Source organism: Salvelinus sp. IW2-2015, linkage group LG4q.2 (assembly GCF_002910315.2).
Source record: "Salvelinus sp. IW2-2015 linkage group LG4q.2, ASM291031v2, whole genome shotgun sequence".
Taxonomy (NCBI): Eukaryota; Metazoa; Chordata; class Actinopteri; order Salmoniformes; family Salmonidae; genus Salvelinus; species Salvelinus sp. IW2-2015.
Window position 1 is genome coordinate 6,932,655 of NC_036843.1, and position 18,252 is coordinate 6,950,906.

General features: G+C 42.5%; 1 protein-coding gene across 2 annotated transcripts in view; it reads left to right on the forward strand.

The window, feature by feature from the left end:
- The first annotated feature begins 872 nt into the window (after positions 1-872).
- ldlrap1b (low density lipoprotein receptor adaptor protein 1b) overlaps positions 873-18,252 on the forward strand; it is a 53,956-nt gene continuing 36,576 nt past the window's right edge. For both annotated transcript variants that reach the window (XM_023986476.2, XM_023986477.2), the window contains exon 1: positions 873-1,104. In XM_023986476.2, the coding sequence (XP_023842244.1) occupies positions 1,020-1,104 (85 nt within the window). In that variant the 5' untranslated portion in view covers positions 873-1,019. The remainder of the gene's footprint in view (positions 1,105-18,252) is intronic.

Genomic DNA, 18,252 nt, shown 5'->3' on the forward strand with positions numbered 1-18,252 from the left:
AGGGAAGAAGAAAGAGTTATGGCCTGGGAGGGAGATGTATGAGTGAATGTGACACCCATGAGTCCTATCTACATAGCTCTGCCTCCAGACTGGTGAACATGTCACCCAGAGCATGCCAGGGAGGGACAGAGTAGTCTGGAGGGACCAGCTGAGGTGAGCTGGGGTCTATGGTGATGGAGCAGAGGCCCACTGACACTGTCCTGAGGAACTGGTTTGACTGTTTTTTTCACCAGCGGCTGTGGAGCTTGGGCAGAATGGGGCTTGAGTTACACAAGGGGAGGGAAGAGGGACCCGGGTAGAAATGTATATTAAATAAATGTCTAACTTGAGAGAAAATCTAAAGATTTGAAATATGTATCAAATTAATGTGTAACTTGAGATGAAATCCATCACCTATGTGCAGTGCACATCATCTCTTGATGACAAATATTGTAGCCCATCTATGATCTTTCTCCATGACAGGAGTCATGTCAATTCAGTCTTTAATAAATAAATAGAATTGATAACAAAATAATATAAGGCGACTGGGAATTCATTAATCTAGTCTACATATTCATCATGTCCATAACCTCATTATTTAACCACACTTCGTTAATGCAAATTATATTAACCCATGAAAACACATACATTTATATATTTCCCCCTAAATTCTGTTCCACGGAACATAATTTGTTGATATTTTGACAAACTATCCGGTTTAAAAGAATAACTAGGAATATTATTTCAGATGTATACATTTCATTCACTGTGAAGGCTTCGCCTGTGCAAGCAACGAGGGCAGCGACCTCGCTCGTGCGATACCACAAATACACGTCATATACATTATCCGGTTAATTTACATATAACACCGCCCAGAGTGGGGATGAACATCATAATCCATTTATTCTGGGCTGTCTTTGAAGTAGAAGACAAAAAACAGCTGGAAAAGTTTGGGAGAGTGTGTGACAAACAGGGCCAAGTGCTTCGAGAGACAAGAACCGAAGCTTGTTGGGCTCTRTGCCCCAATTTTGGATTACGGTATGGACGCTTTGAAGTCGGCTGGAAGGGCAATAATTCGGAGCCCCAGTCTCGCTAAACAGTCATGGGGTGTAGGCAGACATAAAAGTAAGTATTGGAAGCGAGTTGACTAGCTAGCAAGTGGATAAAAGGTTAGCGAAAATGGCTGATGACTAGTCTTTTCTATGTAGCTACTARTAATGCTAATAACCTAGGATCCACCTAGCTAACGTTATATACTAACGTTACTCCGTTTCCTGTATCCCCCCTCTGTAAAGTTAAGTACGTTACCTACTTGATCGTGGGAATCGTAGCTAACAGACGACTGAATGTATGTTATGCATTGCCGTTTTCCATGACTGCCAATTGATAATTTGTTAGGAAATGTGTTTAAACGTGACAATTTTTGTCAGGGAGCGTCTCCGGTGTTGGATTGTCAAGAACCTGACAAACCGTCAAATGCGTTGCCAAAATGGCCATGCATGCCAACTTTGTGTACCGGTGTTACGATACTGTTTGGTAGTAACTAACTAACAAGCTCAATATCTGACTTCGAAACACTAGTAATTTGATATTCAACTGATGATGGCAGATTATGTAATAGTCATGTAAACACCTTACTCTGCGTATCTTAATCGTCAAAATTGAAGTAAACATACGCTGGTTAAAACACCTGGTTTTCTGAACAATCTTTCAAATATTACTTGGACACCTCAATCGACGTTCCAGCGGTGTATTTGATCTGCGCATGTGCTTGCAACAACCGAGCGAGCATCCCTATTTAGCGCGAGTGAAGTGAGTTCGGAACAACTGAATGTATTGGACGTTTTAATCKAATTATTATATGAATCTGTCAATCCACAATCCTATTGTTGTGTGCATGTAACTGTATTCATTTTGAGTTCCTTTTCTTTCGGTTTAAATAATGGTAGGTAACAAACTAGTTAAGTATTTTTTTCACAGACGTGAAGAACGTCTATTCCGCCACGTCACCGTGGAGTGGAACTAGCATGCATAGTTCTGCTATTTTAGACTGGTCTCGATCATTGAATACTCTTGGAATCAGCAYGGGGTACCTGTTATCGCGCTGGTGCATACCTGCTACATTCACTTAGATTTTGGAAATCGAGCAAGTTTAGGGCTTGAAAGGTATGAGAGCTAGACGTACACCGACCGCGAAAGTGACTCAAAACAAACCTGGCAACACGCTGTTGCTATGTGCTAAAAAAATGTGTGAAGCAGTGGTGGTGGGGGTCTTAAAGGGGSCTCGATTTAGTTTCAGTTTTGGGTAACATTATGTAGCCTAAAAACACACCAACCAAAGTGACACCTTTTAAACACATAGGATCAACACTTGGTAAATTGGCTGAAATAATTACTTATTTTATTAGACAAATCATCTTGATTTTCAAAGTCTCTTCATCAGGGCTCTAACCAGGGTTTTAGTGAGGTCCGTAAGGGGTGGGATTKATTTACTGCATTTCAATACAGTTTAAATACTTTTAATGCTATTAGAGAACAGCAAAAATGACTCCAGCCCAGCCATTGTCACATTGGCTGATGTAGGTTCGTTCACATCAGTCGCTCTACAAATACACAGCCTGTTAGCTATACAATTGTAATGATATTGCCCTGAAGGGGGGGAAATATAACAAATTATTCACACTGACAAGTAGCATCAGCGACTGTTCAGTCAGTTTGTAATGATGAATTGCKTAAAATGAACAACTCTTTACATATCTCTTTTCTCAAATGACATAGCATTCATATTTGTATTCCTCAMCATTACTAATCAAGCTCCACAAAAAAAACGGCATGAATAGAACACATAGATGATCGATCAGATTATGACATTCACATGAATTATTAGAATAWTACTTACTATTCTGTTTWATCAGTGATGTAGTSGTAAACTAAACGCCAGTAGGTGATCGTGATAAGACAACCACTAATATAAATWAAAACATGACTTTTCTAAAACTGTATTGTTTGCGTTTTAAGATGTGGAGATGTTCATATTGAAACATATCATATTTTTTTAGTTKCTYACTTGTTTGATACAATTTGTACAGATTCTCTCAGGAGGCCCCAGATGGGGCCCGACCCAAAGTTTGGGGTTGTCACTAGTTACCACAGTCACAAAGTCAAAATGGGCTATAACCTATTGTAAAAATTCATATAAACAAACATTTGCTTTTTGGTCATAATTTAATGTTAGCAGTATGGTTAATGTTTAAAATCAGATTTTAAGAAGATYCATTGTAGAAATGGGTAGGTTTTAGTCATTATAACTTTGTGGCTGTGGTAACTAGGGACTACCGAAGTTTGGGKACCACTGTACCAGTGGTGGGAAAAGTACCCAATTGTCATACTTTAGTAAAAGTAAACATACCTTTTTAATAGAAAATGACTCAAGTAAATGTCACCCAGTAGAATACTACTAGAGTAAAAGTATTTYGGTTTTAAATATACTTGAGTATCAAAAGTGTAAATCATTTAAAATTCCTTATATTAACCTAACCAGACAGCACCATTATCTTGTTTATATAAAACAAATGTATTTACGGATAGCCAGGGGCACACTCCAACACTCAGACATCATTTACAAACGAAACATGTGTGTTTAGTGAGTCCGCCAGATCAGAGGCAGTAGGGATGACCAGTGATGTCTTGATAAGTGTGTGAATTGGACCATTTTCCTGTTAAGCATTCAAAATGTAACAAGTACTTATGGGTGTCAGGGAAAATGTATGGAGTAAAAGTATATTGTTTTTAGGAATGTTGTATAAAATGTAAAGTACAGATACCCCCCCAAAGGCCTGCACTGTACTAATCTCTTTGCTTGCTTCCTTTCTCTCTCCATCTCCTCTGCTTCTTCTTGCATGCATTGCAGCCTCACCACTGAGCGACCAACCACATCCCTGTCTCTTAGTAGCCTACTCTCTTTAAAGCAAAGTTGTTATGAGAACTTAGTAGCCTTTTTTTTTCTCCTGTTGAGGTAGACTCTGTTTTAACTTTAGCTTTGTACTTCATCTTTCTAGCTGGCTAAATAATACTAGCCAGAGCCTTAAATGTTACTGCTATATAATTATCTGCCAACAGCTAGCCACCTGACTGACATATCTAAAAGCCACTATTTGCCTGTTGTGAACTCAACCTCCGAGAGTCTGTTTTTGTTTGTTTGGGGGATGTCTGTAGACACGMCAGGAGCCGCGGGGCGGTTTTAAAATTGCCTTTTGTCCGGCATCTCGCAAACATACTGTCCGCAGCGTCTAGTTGCCTACTTGAGCTGCCTCCAAGCTGGGGTAGTTCATTTTACGTAAGGTTATGGCTATGCCCTCGGCCTGTGCTGCGAGATGGCGAAGTAAAAAGGTGAATCCGGGGGACGTAGGCGAACATAACAAACAAATCACTGTTCATGATTCCACTCATTCAAAAGAGGCAGGCGTGATTAGAACTGTCAGATCAAGACTTTAAGCCTTCTGAGTAGTGATGCACAGATATTACATTTTTGGCTGATACCAATATCCAAAATATTCCTTGCCCCAAAAAAACTATACCGATATTTAACATTTTAGCGGCCTTTTTAAGCATTCTAGTACAGTTAAATAGTTAACACACATGGACACAGCGGTCTAAGGCACTGCATCTTAGTGCAAGAGGCGTCACTACAGTCCCTGGTTTGAATCCAGGCTCTATCACACCCGGCCATGATTGGGAGTCCCATAGGGCGGCGCACAATTGGCCCCGCGTTGGCCGGGGTGGGCCGTCATTGTAAATAACTTGTTCTTAACGGACTTGCCTAGTTAAATAAAGGTTACACACACACAAACAAACACTGACCAAAAAGTTATTCTGTTGGCATTTACGTATGTCCCCATTACCAGTAAAACATAATCAAAACCTTTTTCTTTCACTGACTTGCTGTGCTGTTTCATTCATTTGTTCAGTCGTTTCATTCTCAACCAGGATTTTATCATGCATGTCAAGCAGTGAAGTTTCAGCTCTGTCTGTCCGTGGCCTCTCTTCCACGTGCGCACTGTCACTATGTCCGTTTCCAACTTGTCCAGCTCTGTATGTAACATTTCACGTAAACCCTYTTTCTTGTCTGCATCGAAGTAGCGGTCCTTGTACATAGCATCGAGCATGGTGGTGACACAGTAAAGAGAGAATGCCACCGAATCGCTTGTTCCCAGCCTGTGTCGGCAGTTTTGTTGAGCAGGATTTTCAATMCCATGACAGAGMGTATCACGTCTGCTGCAGGCGCAGTTGATGAGCTTATTTCTCGAGTCAGTTGTTTGAATGGAGCTAGCTAGTGTGTTCATGTTTCAAACATGTTCTCACATGCCATTGAAATGGCAGCAGCGGTATGACAACCAGCACATTCATGAGCGTGAAATACGACTTTCCTTAGTAAGAAATCCTCGACGACCCACTGTGCTGTCAGYCTCCGCATGCTCATGGGGRTGATATCGCTGGTCCAAATGTCAGTCGTGCAGCTAATGGCAGTTACGCTTTTACTGTGGGCAACATCTGGAAAAATAGTGCACTTGGTAGTGTGTACCYGTGCTCTACCAGTCGGCGAAAGCCAACATCACCCACGACAGAGAACAGTTGACTGTCAAGGGAAATMAATGCCATTATCTTGGCGTTAATGGATTTCGCCTTTTGATTTGTRTCACTGAAATTTTCGTACTCTTTCAAATGACTGCTCGACTTGTTGACTGCTCGATCCACACAGCAGACATTGTGGGCTAGGTTAGGAATGCTGTGTTGCACGTGTAGCGCAAAATTTTACATGGCATCATTACGTCATGTACTTACGTTATATAGGTGTGCACGTCAGCTTTGATATCGGGTGTGCACGTCAGCGTTAAACTAGATTTCGGGCCCGCATACGATTTTGGCATTTTTAGCTAATATCGTCCGATTCGATATCTTCACTGAAATATTGTGCATCCCTACTTCTGTGTACAAAAAATATATATACACTGCTCAAAAAAATAAAGGGAACACTTAAACAACACAATGTAACTCCAAGTCAATCACACTTCTGTGAAATCAAACTGTCCACTTAGGAAGCAACACTGATTGACAATAAATTTCACATGCTGTTGTGCAAATGGAATAGACAAAGGTGGAAATATAGGCAATTAGCAAGACACCCCAATAAGGAGTGTTCTGCAGGTGGTGACCACAGACCACTTCTCAGTTCCTATGCTTCCTGGCTGATGTTTTGGTCACTTTTGAATGCTGGCGGTGCTCTCACACTAGTGGTAGCATGAGACGGAGTCTACAACCCACACAAGTGGCTCAGGTAGTGCAGCTCACAGGATGGCACATCAATGCGAGCTGTGGCAAGAAGGTTTGCTGTGTCTGTCGCGTAGGTCCAGAGCATGGAGGCGCTACCAGGAGACAGGCCAGTACATCAGGAGACGTGGAGGAGGCCGTAGGAGGGCAACAACCCAGCAGCAGGACCGCTACTCCGCCTTTGAGCAGGAGGAGCACTGCCAGAGCCTTGCAAAATGACCTCCAGCAGGCCATCAAATGTGGCCTGCTGGAGGAATTGTCCACAGAGCGAGGACCTCAGACGGGTGAAGGTTCACCTTCCAACAGGACAACGACCCTAAGCACACAGCCCAGACAATGCAGGAGTGGCTTCGGGACAAGCCTCTGAATGTCCTTGAGTAGATCAGCCAGAGCCCGGACTTGAACCCGATGAAACATTTCTGGAGAGACCTGAAAATAGCTGTGCAGCAACGCTCCCCATCCAACCTGACAGAGCTTAACAAAGTACTGAGTAAAGGGTCTGAATACTTATGTAAATGTAATAATGAAGTTTTTATTTTTAATACTTTTGCCAATGTATTTTACCTGTTTTTGCTTTGTCATTTTGGGGTGTAGATTGATTAGGGTAGGAGAAAACAATTTAATACATTTTAGAATAAGGCTGTAACATAACAAAATGTAGAAAAGTCAAGTGGTTTAAATATTTTCCGAATGCAGTATTATATTGTTTTTGTACACAATGAATGTCAATTACGGGTCAACATCTAAGTAGTGCTCCCAGCGTTGAGCAAAGCTGCAGGATTCTCACAATGGCTTTGATCTCTGGCTTCAGTGGGTTGTCATACAGACAGCAATGCAATGTTGGCGATGCGCAGTCACCCGGGCGGGTGCACATGATCACACTACTGTAGTATGGCTTGTCAAAGAAGAGGCATAGCCTTGGTTTCACAGAGGGACCGCCCCCCTCATCTCGCCTTCCTTCCTAGACCATGGCGTCGTTGGCAGACTTGGCAGCATGATGCCACATGTGCCATGCTGAGCCATCAATTCTTTGTTTTGGTCTACTTTCTCTGGGGGAATAAAGAGGCTTTCTAGAGGCCTGGTCCCAGTCCCCGATCTCTCCTGGCAGGGATGACTTGTGGAAGATGATAATACCCATGGTTAAAAAATATTTTAACCAAATATTTTCTGTTGACCTCTCAACACATGTGTCATGTGGGTCCTGGCCTGTGATGGCCTCTGGTTTAGACCTGCATTTCCTCTCACCCACACACTCTCTTCACAGCAAGGTCAGGTAGTGCTTATGGTCATAACACTGAACCACTCATTATAACTGCCTCTTGTTTCCATGTGGTTATTTCAATACAGCATGGCTAGATCAGAGTACACAGGTAGCTGCCGTCAGCTGTTGATAGAAAGCAACTTGTTTCAGCTTGTCGTGACAGGAAASAGAACCACTGCTGCAAGACAGTCTGTTTCGTTGTGAAAGTGATGCATGCTGCTTTCAATGCTGAGACCACGAAACAGAAGTATTCAGGGCGTTGTTATTGAGATGTCTGGAGTCCATGCAAAGCACCTACCAGTCCAAACACACCTGGATTAGATGTTAGTGTCCTCTACCCCTACATGATMTATGCTAGATATGTGGGATTCTAACGAAAACATTCTGACAACTCTTGGCGCTCATGCTTTGGTCTTGCCCTTGTAGATGCATGCCTCATTTTCTTTTGGCATCCATGCAAATAGCATTCCCCCCCCACATTCTGTCCTTTTGGTAACTTTGCCTTTATTTGTTCATCATTTATTGATCCCATTTGAGATCAAGTGTTGTTTTCAAGGGAGACCTCTCAAATCTGCAGCAATTATACAATGTCACAAAAAGCATTAACCACATTGAGCATAATTCAAGGCATTCATAGTCGCAAGGAATACAAATGTGGTCTAAAAACAATTCCAATCCCAATAACAATTCTGGAGAATGTATTTTATTATTATAATAGCACATTTCGTCATAGATTGCGCAGTCAAGCTAACATCCTCTAAAACCACAAGTCAGTTGTGTCTTCTGTTTTCCATCCCCTGCCTGACTTCAGCATAGAATAAAATGTGACACCCATGTCATTTCCCGCTGGCTTCAAACGGCTCATGTGATTTTGAAAGTGATGCTGACAAAGGCTTACACTGCACAGCTCACCATGTGTCTGAATTGCTTTCGTTTGTCAAATMATATCTCACATCAACAATTACCATCTTTTCAGGCCAATACATTTGGTTTCTTTTCTTAATACTTTCTTTCCAATTCTATATTTTACGTTTGTCTGCGCTTCGGACACGTTGCCTAAGTGCTGGCCTAGGAACGGTCTCTGCTATCTCCCTGGAGCCATTCCTACATTGGAAATACTGGACTTAGAAGCTTGACCAGTTGATCCAGGACATGCACAGATGGAGGCCTGGGGAAATCCCCAAGTGAATGTAACCTGAGGTCAAGGTGAAGCGCAAAAACCATTGGCTCTTTATGGCTCAGTTAGTTCATTTACCATGGTAGAGTTTTTTTTTTTTCCTGGTGGTTGCTGAAACATCATGATCATGGTGTTATGTTGAAGAGTGTGGCCAACTGGTTATTGTGGCCTGTGTGACCAGAATATTATAGGTGACATCATGGGGAGAGCCATATAACCATAGAGAAGTAAAAGTCTGTAGGCTCTACTTTTGGTGCCCTACTACTGGCACAGGGACTGTCTTTTAAAACGGACATAAAATACACTACATGGCCAAAAGTTCGTCGGACATCTCATTCCAAAATCATGGGCATTAATATGAAMTTGGTCCTCCCCTTTTGCTGCTATAACAGCCTCCATCCARTCTTCCAGAAGGCTTTTCACTAGATGTTGGAACATTGCTGCGGGGARTTGCTTCCATTCCGTCACAAAATCATTAGTGAGCTCGGGCGCTGATGTTGGGTGATTAGGCGTGGCTCGCAGTTGGCGTTCCAATTCATCCCATGGGTGTTCAATGAGGTTGAMATCAGTGCTCTGTGCAAGTACTTCAACACTGATCTCGACAAACCATTTCTGTATGGACCTCGCTTTATGCACGGGGGCATTGTGTACAATTGGCTCATTCATCCCCCTCCTCTCCCCTGTAACTATTCCCCAGGTCGTTGCTGCAAATGAGAACGTGTTCTCAGTCAACTTACCTGGTAAAATAACGGTAAAATAAATAAATAAATAAAAAATTGTCATGCTGTAACAGGAAAGGGCCTTCCCCAACTGTTGCCACAAAGTTGGAAGCACAGAATCGTCTAGAATGTCATGGTGTACTGTAGCATTAAGATTTACTTTCACTGGAACCCAGGGTGCCTAGCCCGAACCATGGAAAAACAGCCCCAGACCATTATTCCTCCTTACCAAACTTTACAGTTGGCACTAGGCATTGGGGCAGGTGGCATTCTCCTGGCTTCCGCCAAACCCAGATTTGTACGTTGGACTGCCACATGGTGAAGCATGAAGTTTCCACTGCTCCAGAGTTCAATCGCGGTGAGTTTTACTCCACTCCAGCCAATGCTTGGCATAGCGCCTGGTGATTTTAGGCTTATGTGCGGCTGCTTGGCCATGGAAACCCATTTCATGAAGCTCCTGACGAACAGTTCTTGTGCTGACGTTGCTTCCAGAGGCAGTTTGTACCTCGGTAGTGAGTGTTGCAACTGAGGACAGACGATTTTTACACACTTCAGCACTCGGCGGACTCCTTCTGTGAGCTTCAAGGTTGAMCCATTGTTGCTCCTAGACGTTTTCACTTCACAATAACAGCACTTACAGTTTCCCGGGGCAGCTCTAGCAGGGCAGAAATTTGACGAACTGACTTGTTGGAAAGGCGTCATTCTATGACGGTGCCACGTTGAAAGTTACTGAGCTCTTCAGTAAGGCCATTCTACTGCCAATGTTTGTCTATGGAGATTGCATGGCTGTGCTCGATTTAAAACATTTAAAAAATATATACACCTGTCAGCAATGGATGTGGCTGAAATGGCCAAATCCACTAATTTGATGTAGTGTACTAGAGCTGTAGTTTCCTCTGCTCTGCCCTGGCCAGTTTTTTTTTCTTCTCATCTACCTCTGGCCAGTGCAGTGGAATTGTGTCCCCTGCACAGTCATTCAAAAAGCACTGCCAGGTTGAAATGGAGATTGTTTCCAGCAGGATTCCATTATGGAGTTGTAAAGTCCCCAGTGATTTTATAGCCCTGTTACATCTCCACTATCGCTGGAGTCTGCTTGCGTAGGGAGCCACACGTACTGTGTTTGTGGATGGGACTGCAGGATCATGCTGTGTCACTGTTTTGTTTTTATTTTCAGATTTGGCTTATCCCTCACAGGGTTGAGTCTGTTTTTGTTAAATAATTTTCTGTTTTGTTGTCTTTGAAGAGCAGGTAGCCTAGCGGTTAGCATTGGGCCAGTAACCAAAAGYTGACAACAACACAACATTTGTTATATATACACACACACAGTACCAGTCAAAGTTTGGACACCTACTTATTCAAGGGTTTAATTTATTTTTACTATTTTCTACATTGTAGAATAATAGTGACGGCATCAAAACTATGAAATAACACATATGGAATCATGTAGTAACCAGAAAAGTGTTAAACGAATCAAAATATATTTTAGATTCTTCAATGTAGCCACCCTTTGCTTTGATTACATCTTTGCACACTCTTGGCATTCTCTCAACCAGCTTCACCTGCAATGCTTTTCCAACAGTCTTGAAGCAGTTCCCACATATGCTGAGCACTTGTTGCCTGCTTTTCCTTCATTCTGCGGTCCAACTCATCCCAAACCATCTCAATTGGGTTGAGGTCGGGTGATTGTGGAGGCCAGGTCATCTGATGCAGCACTACATCACACTCCTCCTTGGTCAAATAGCCRTTACACAGCCTGGAGGTTGTGTTGGGTCGTTGTCCTGTTAAAAAACAAATGATAGTCCCACTAAGAGCAAACTAGATGGGATGGCGTTTCGCTGCAGAAAGCTGTGGTAGCCATGCTGGTTAAGTGTGCCTTGAATTCAAAATGCATCACTGACAGTYTCACCAGCAAAGCACCATTACACCACCTCCATGTTTCACGGTGGGATCCACACATGTGGAGATCATTTATTCACCTACTCTGCGTCACAAAGACACAGCGGTTGGAACCAAAAATCTCATCAGACCAAAGGACAAATGCCCAACGGTCTAATGTCCATTGCTTGTGTTTCTTGGCCCAAGCAAGTCTACTCTTCTTATTGGTGTCCTTTAGTAGTGGTTTCTTTGCAGCAATTTGACCATGAAGGCCTGATTCACACAGTCTCCTCTGAACAGTTGTTGACATTGTCGTTATTTGAACTCTGTGAAGCATTTAATTGGGCTACAATTTCTGAGGCTGGTAACTCTAATGAACTTATCRTCTGCAGCAGAGGTAACTCTGGGTCTTCTTTTCCTGTGGCGGTCCTCATGAGAGCCAGTTTCATCATAGCGCTTGATGGTTTTTGCGACTGCACTTGAAGAAACGTTAAAACTTTCTTAATTTTCGAGATTGACTGACCTTCGTTTCTCTTTGCTTATTTGAGCTGTTCTTGCCACAATATGGACTTGGTCTTTTACCAAATAGGGCTATAATCTATCTTCTGTATACCACACCTACCATGTCACAACACAAATGATTGGCTCAAACGCATTAAAAAGGAAAGAAATTCCTCAAATTAACAACGCTGTTAATTGAAATGCATTCCAGGTCACTACCTCATGAAGCTGGATGAGTGACTGCCAAGAGTGTGCCAAGCTGTCAAAGCAAAGGGTGGATACTTTGAAGAATATGAAATATATTTTGATTTAAGACTTTTTTTTGTTTACTAAATGATTCCATGTGTTATTTCATAGTTTTGATGTCTCACTATTATTCTACAATATAAAGAAAAACCCTTGAATGAGTAGGTGTGTCCAAACTTTTGACTGTGTGTGATACCAGTATGGTTAAGCAAGTGTTAGGCTAGACAGTTTGGCTTTCGGAGCTCTGAAAGCCAATGCATTGTTCATGGCGTCTGAGGCTATTTACAGCAAGTTGAAGGCCTTCAAATCCAATTAAAGTACYAGTTTATTTATGTAGCCTCCTGGATGAGGTGTCCCAGCTGTGGCACTGGGACTTTATCTACTTCTCTGTTCTGAGGGCTGTCAATCGAAGAATAATGTGCGAAGGGCTGTATGTGTAAAGAATGTCACGCTGCTTGCTTAGCAAGTACCACTTCCTCACGATTTGACTCATACTTGGCGTGAACTCGACCTCTGCCTTGCTAGCACACACAACTGACCTGAAGCGTCTTACCAGTCGGCTAGCTATTCGCAAGTGGGGGCACTTCAGGCTGAGGAGTTAGTTTCACACATCCCCATGTTGTACATATGCATCATTACTGAACGTGAGCCTCTGAACTCTCCAGATTGCCCTATCATCACTGTCTAGCCCTTATGCTATTTCTGTTGTCTAACCTGTCAGCAGGGCCATAAAGGCAARCTGAGGAATCTCTCAAAGGGTTTTTGGCAGACAGGCAGGTTATTAAGGAAAGTTGTCCTGCTGATGCTGCACATATTACCTGTCCTCATGTACATTGTGGACGTGCACGTAATTCAGGTAAGACTGTTCCTTCCAGTCTGAGCCGATCTCTGCTATTGACGTTGGGTAGCTTTGGCTAAGGGGTAGGACTTTGCTACACACATGTTCTGATATTGCCATAGAATACTTCCTATTTGTTTTGAGTGGTAGTCCTGGTTAGATCACTGGCCCTACTCATGATGACCCATGCCTGGACAGCCCTGTAATGTGTTCTGTGACTGTATTGTAGTCTACATAATCAACGATGAGCACATGTTAACAGCACAGGCCCTAGCTAACCACTGGTTTTATCCCTAACGGCTGGGACAATTCCCCTCRTCCCCCCTCTTCCTCACTTTCCCAGTGGGTTTGATCAGTGCCGCACAGCACGTGTCTCACTGTTGGGACTTACAGGCCAGCGATTAGAGTCTTATCTGATCTGTTAATCCCTTCCTCCAGTCAGCTGGAATTGTTTTGGAAGCACACCAAATCAAACGCTGATAACTACTCTGTGTTATGCAACAATCTAGTACTTTCTCCTGTACCATTTTAAAGTAGGGTGGTTGGTCGGGTGTATAACACGAACGTCTAGCAACCCAAAGGTTGAGAGTTCAAATCTCATTACAGGCAACTCTATTTTGGGGTGGCAGGTAGCATAGTGGTTAGAGCATTGGGCCAGTTACCGAAAGGTTGCTGGATCAAATCCCCGAGCTGACAAGGTAGAAATCTGTCTTTCTGCCCCTGAACAAGACAGTCTACCGGGGAACAACTGCCATTGTAAATAAGAATAAAATAAAAAATCTGTAAGTCTGTAACTGCTGCTGTTGACAGAATATTATTTTATACGGGCTGACATTAATTTCAGAAAGAATGTTGATCATTTTTGTCAGAATCTGCTCAAGTTGGATGCTATTTGTTAGTTCATAGTTTTCACCTGATTTGGCAGAGTTTGTGGACACAGATGGCCCCAGACAATAGTCAATGAGTTATGAAGGGCAATTCTGGAGAAACAAAACATTGACATCAGGACAGATAAGTGCACTGCTTAACTAACTTAATTTTCCTGGTTCCTGGAGGAACATAGGGGCCTGTGCTAAAGTTTTCCAACATTGCAGGTCTTGGGTTGCTTTCTGCATCTAGACACCTGCGCCAGGTCATTGTTGGACATCCTCCTCTTTGCTTTTTTTGTTGAGTCCAATCCAGGGCATGTTTTGCAATGTTCTCCGGACCGTGTGACCAACCCATCTCCACTTAGGCCTCAACAGAGAAGAGGCAGTGGAAGCAGCACAACAGAGGGAGATGACACTTATAACAGGTGTCATACGGTCCTTGAAGATGAAGAGCCAGAACAATTTAGGTTTAAACCCAAACGACCTGAAGGCCCACAGTTGGTTAGTGATGAAACATACACTCCCTTACAGCTGTTTCTACTTTACCACCTCTTTACTGGGAACACTAATTAGAAATACCAACAKGTATGGGGACAAGAAGCAGCAGGGGGAAGGAAGATGTCCTGGAAACCTGTCACCATGGGTGACATGCTCAACTACATTTCCTTGGGGATTTKCTTGGGACTGGTAAATGTATCAAGACTAATTGACAACTGGAGCAAGTCCCCACTCTATCGGTTTGAGTTCCCCACTCATCATGAGTGAAAACCGATTCTTGGCCATCAATCGTACTTTTCACATGAGTGACCCACAAAAGGATCAGGAGAATGACCAGACGGGGACTGCAGGGTATGATCGTCTTGCATGAGTCAAGCTCCTTTATCATGACATGGTGGAGGCATGCAAATCTTACTTCCAGCCTGCGCAAAATATATCTATAGATTAGCGCACGGTTGCCTCAAAGGCTCGAATTGGCTTGAAGCAATATATGAAAAATAAGCCGACCCAAATGGGGCTACAAGCTCTTTGTGCTAGCTGATTCTGCCTACACGTGGAACTTTTTCATCTATGAAGGCAAGGCGATCACACCCACTGGGAAGGCCTTAGTTATGACTTTATGAGCTTGTACCCTTACTTGGCAGTGGGTACAAGCTCTTTGTGGACAATTTTTATACTAGTCCCATGCTTTTCATAAACCTTGAAAAAGAAAATAGGAGTTTGRCACCATTTGTCCTAACAGAATCGGTTTCCCCAAGACCAAGGTAAATGACATGACAAACACAGGGGAGAGGGGGACCATACGTTGGATCAGGACTAACAAGCTGCTTTTTGTGAAATGGAAGGACACTAGGGAAGTAACRGTGCTCACCACACAGCATAAGGCATTCATTAACGACCATTTCTCAAGGAGGTTGAAAAATGKCAATGGGTCAGGAAGAATGTTTCTATGAACTACTACCATGCCAGCATGGGGGGTGTCGACCTATCTGATGCTCTGATAGCCTACTACCAGGTCCTCCACAAGACCAGGAAGTGGTATAAGACTTTTTTTTGTGGACATTGCTACAGTAAATGCTTTCATTCTCCATAAGCAGATGGCCAAAGCAAAAGGTCAAACCCCTCTCTCCTAGTTGGCCTTCCGAGAGCAGCTGGTGGTGGAAATGGCTGAATTGGGGGCCCAAAGCAACCTCCCAACCATCAAGACCCCCCCCCCCCCACTCAAGGGGTTGAAAAAACACTTGGATATTTTTATACTGAATAAATAGCATTTTGGGATTGCAAATATGTAATAGCACTGGAGTATGTAATTATATGCCACTTTGGAGAGGTTTAGGGACACTTGGAAAAGCCCTGTGCTCCCACCTGGCACCACTAAAACATCTGCCCATTTCTAGTTATTAGGTCTATCAATCCCATTTTTGTTTCTAATATTGTTCACATGTTGTGGAAGCCATCGTATGTGGTTCCAGCTCTGGGAATCAATAATTCACTTATAGCTTGTCAATGAAAGATGACTTTACAAAACAAAACGTTATTTTGTGTGTGCTTGATCTTGTGTATTCTGAAGTATGTAACTCCTATCTTCTGATCATTTCCTCAATCTCCCAGATGTCTTTCCAAATCTATGAAGATTTTGCTTGTCAGAATTATGTAATTACACATGAATAGCAGTTACTTTTGGGTATGTCTATTTAGGTGGAAATCTACATTTTGCCATTACATTTAAGAGGTTAACAGGGTTTGATACTGTGACCAAAACGTCGCATTTGCGACCGTTTGACTTGGCAGTGCTACATACTTTTTTGGGTTCACAATCATGATTTATTCAAACAATYTGCAATTGATAAAAAAATAAACGGGAATGCCCCTGTCTGTTTGTCGTCTTGACATACAGGGGTGGTTTTGAAAACCCTCCGGGCCAGTAGATCATCCCCGTCAGTTTCCCGCTTGGGCCAGTGAAAAAAAATTATTGTAATAATGCTATTTTCATCTAGGCTATACATTAGAACACATTCCTAATATTGAGTTGCACCCTCTTTTGCCACCAGAACAGCCTCAATTCGATGGGACATGGACTTTACAAGGTGTCGAAAGCATTCCTCAGGGATGCTGGTCCATGTTGACTCCAATGCTTCCCACAGTTGTCAAGTTTGCTGGATGTCCTTTGGGTGGTGGACCATTCTAAATACACATGGGAAACTGTTGAGCGTGTGAAATCCAGCAGCGTTGCAGTTCTTGACACACTCAAACCGGTGCTCCTGGAACCTACTACCATACCCCGTTCAAAGGCACTTAAACATTTTGTCTTGCCCATTCACCCTCTGAATGACACACACACACACACACACACACACACACAAACACATGTCTAAATTGTATTAAGGCTTAAAAAGCCTTTAACCGTTCTTCTCCCCTTCATATAAACTGATTTGAAGTGAATTTAACAGGTGAGTTCATAGTTTTCACCTGGTCAGTCTGTCATGGAAAGAGCAGGTGTTTCTAATGTTTTGTACACTCAGTGTATAATTGATTAAAAAATAGATTGATTCCCGAAGCTGTTTGTTCCTTATGTCGATTTTATTTATCACGCGCGCTGAACAAATATAGCCTATAGATAATGTCGGGCAGAGAGAGGGCGCAACTCTCAAACAGCTGGTTGTTGCTTGGAGCAAAGAGKGGTAGGAAAGATGTTCCAAGTTATATCTACCAGTAAATGCTAAGGCCAGAATGGGTATTTAAAAAGTTCAGTCTTGGTTGATTATTTGTGACGCACAATTCAGTCATGGAATAGTCTACATTGAAAATCTATGCTCTATGCTCTTTCGTCCTTAAAGTCAGTAAGTTATGGTATCAAATTTAGACGTTCGACTGCTCCAATATAATTATTCCGTGATTTCATTTCTGATCAGTTTTGTTGAGATGTTGGCGCTTTTGTTTGTTTCCTGCTGTTTCAATTTAAGGGTGTTGCACTAGCCTGTTGTGGTTTTTATGAGCAAGAAAACATTGAATGTTGGCTTCAACTTGGTTTTCCATACAAAGCGTTCCATTACGAAGGGAACAGTTTTTGGTCGCTTTCACGTTTTAAAACCTGTTTCAGAATCACCTTTTTATTTGCCAAGTACATTTACACATACTCKGAATTTTACTTGGTGATATGTTGCTGCTAGTGAGACAACATTTAGAGACCGAATACAGACAGCGGAGTTTAAACAAAGTTTACGTACACTAKCGTTCTAAAGTTTGGGGTCACTTAGAAATGTCCTTATTTTTTAAAGAAAAGCTACTTTTTTTTGGTACATTTTTATATCAGAATGTCATAGTGTAGACATTGTTAATGTAAATGACTATTGTAGCTGGAAATGGCTGATTTTGTTTATGGAATATCTACATAGGCGTACAGAGGCCCATTATCAGCAACCATCACTCCTGTGTTCCAATGGCATGTTGCATTAACTAATAAAAGTTCATAATTTTAAAAGGCTAATTTGATTATTAGAAAACGCTTTTGCAATTGTTAGCACAGCTGAAAACTGTTGTCCTGATTTTAAAATTAAATCTGGAATCGGCCTATTTCGCAACAAAGCTTCCTTTACTCACGCTGTCAAACATACCCTCGTAAAACTGACTATCCTACCGATCCTTGACTTCGGCGATGTCATTTACAAAATAGCTTCCAATACTCTAGACTGCATCCAGTTTGCTGAGTATCACAGTGCCATCCGTTTTGTCACCAAAGCCCCTTATACCACCCACCACTGCGACCTGTACGCTCTAGTCGGCTGGCCCTCGCTACATATTTGTCGCCAGACCCACTGGCTTCAGGTCGTCTATGCTAGGTAAAGCTCTGCCTTACCTCAGCTCACTGGTCACGATAACAACACCCACCCATAGCACGCGCTCCAGCAGGTATATCTCACTGGTCATCCCCAAAGCCAACACCTACTTTGGCTACCTTCCCT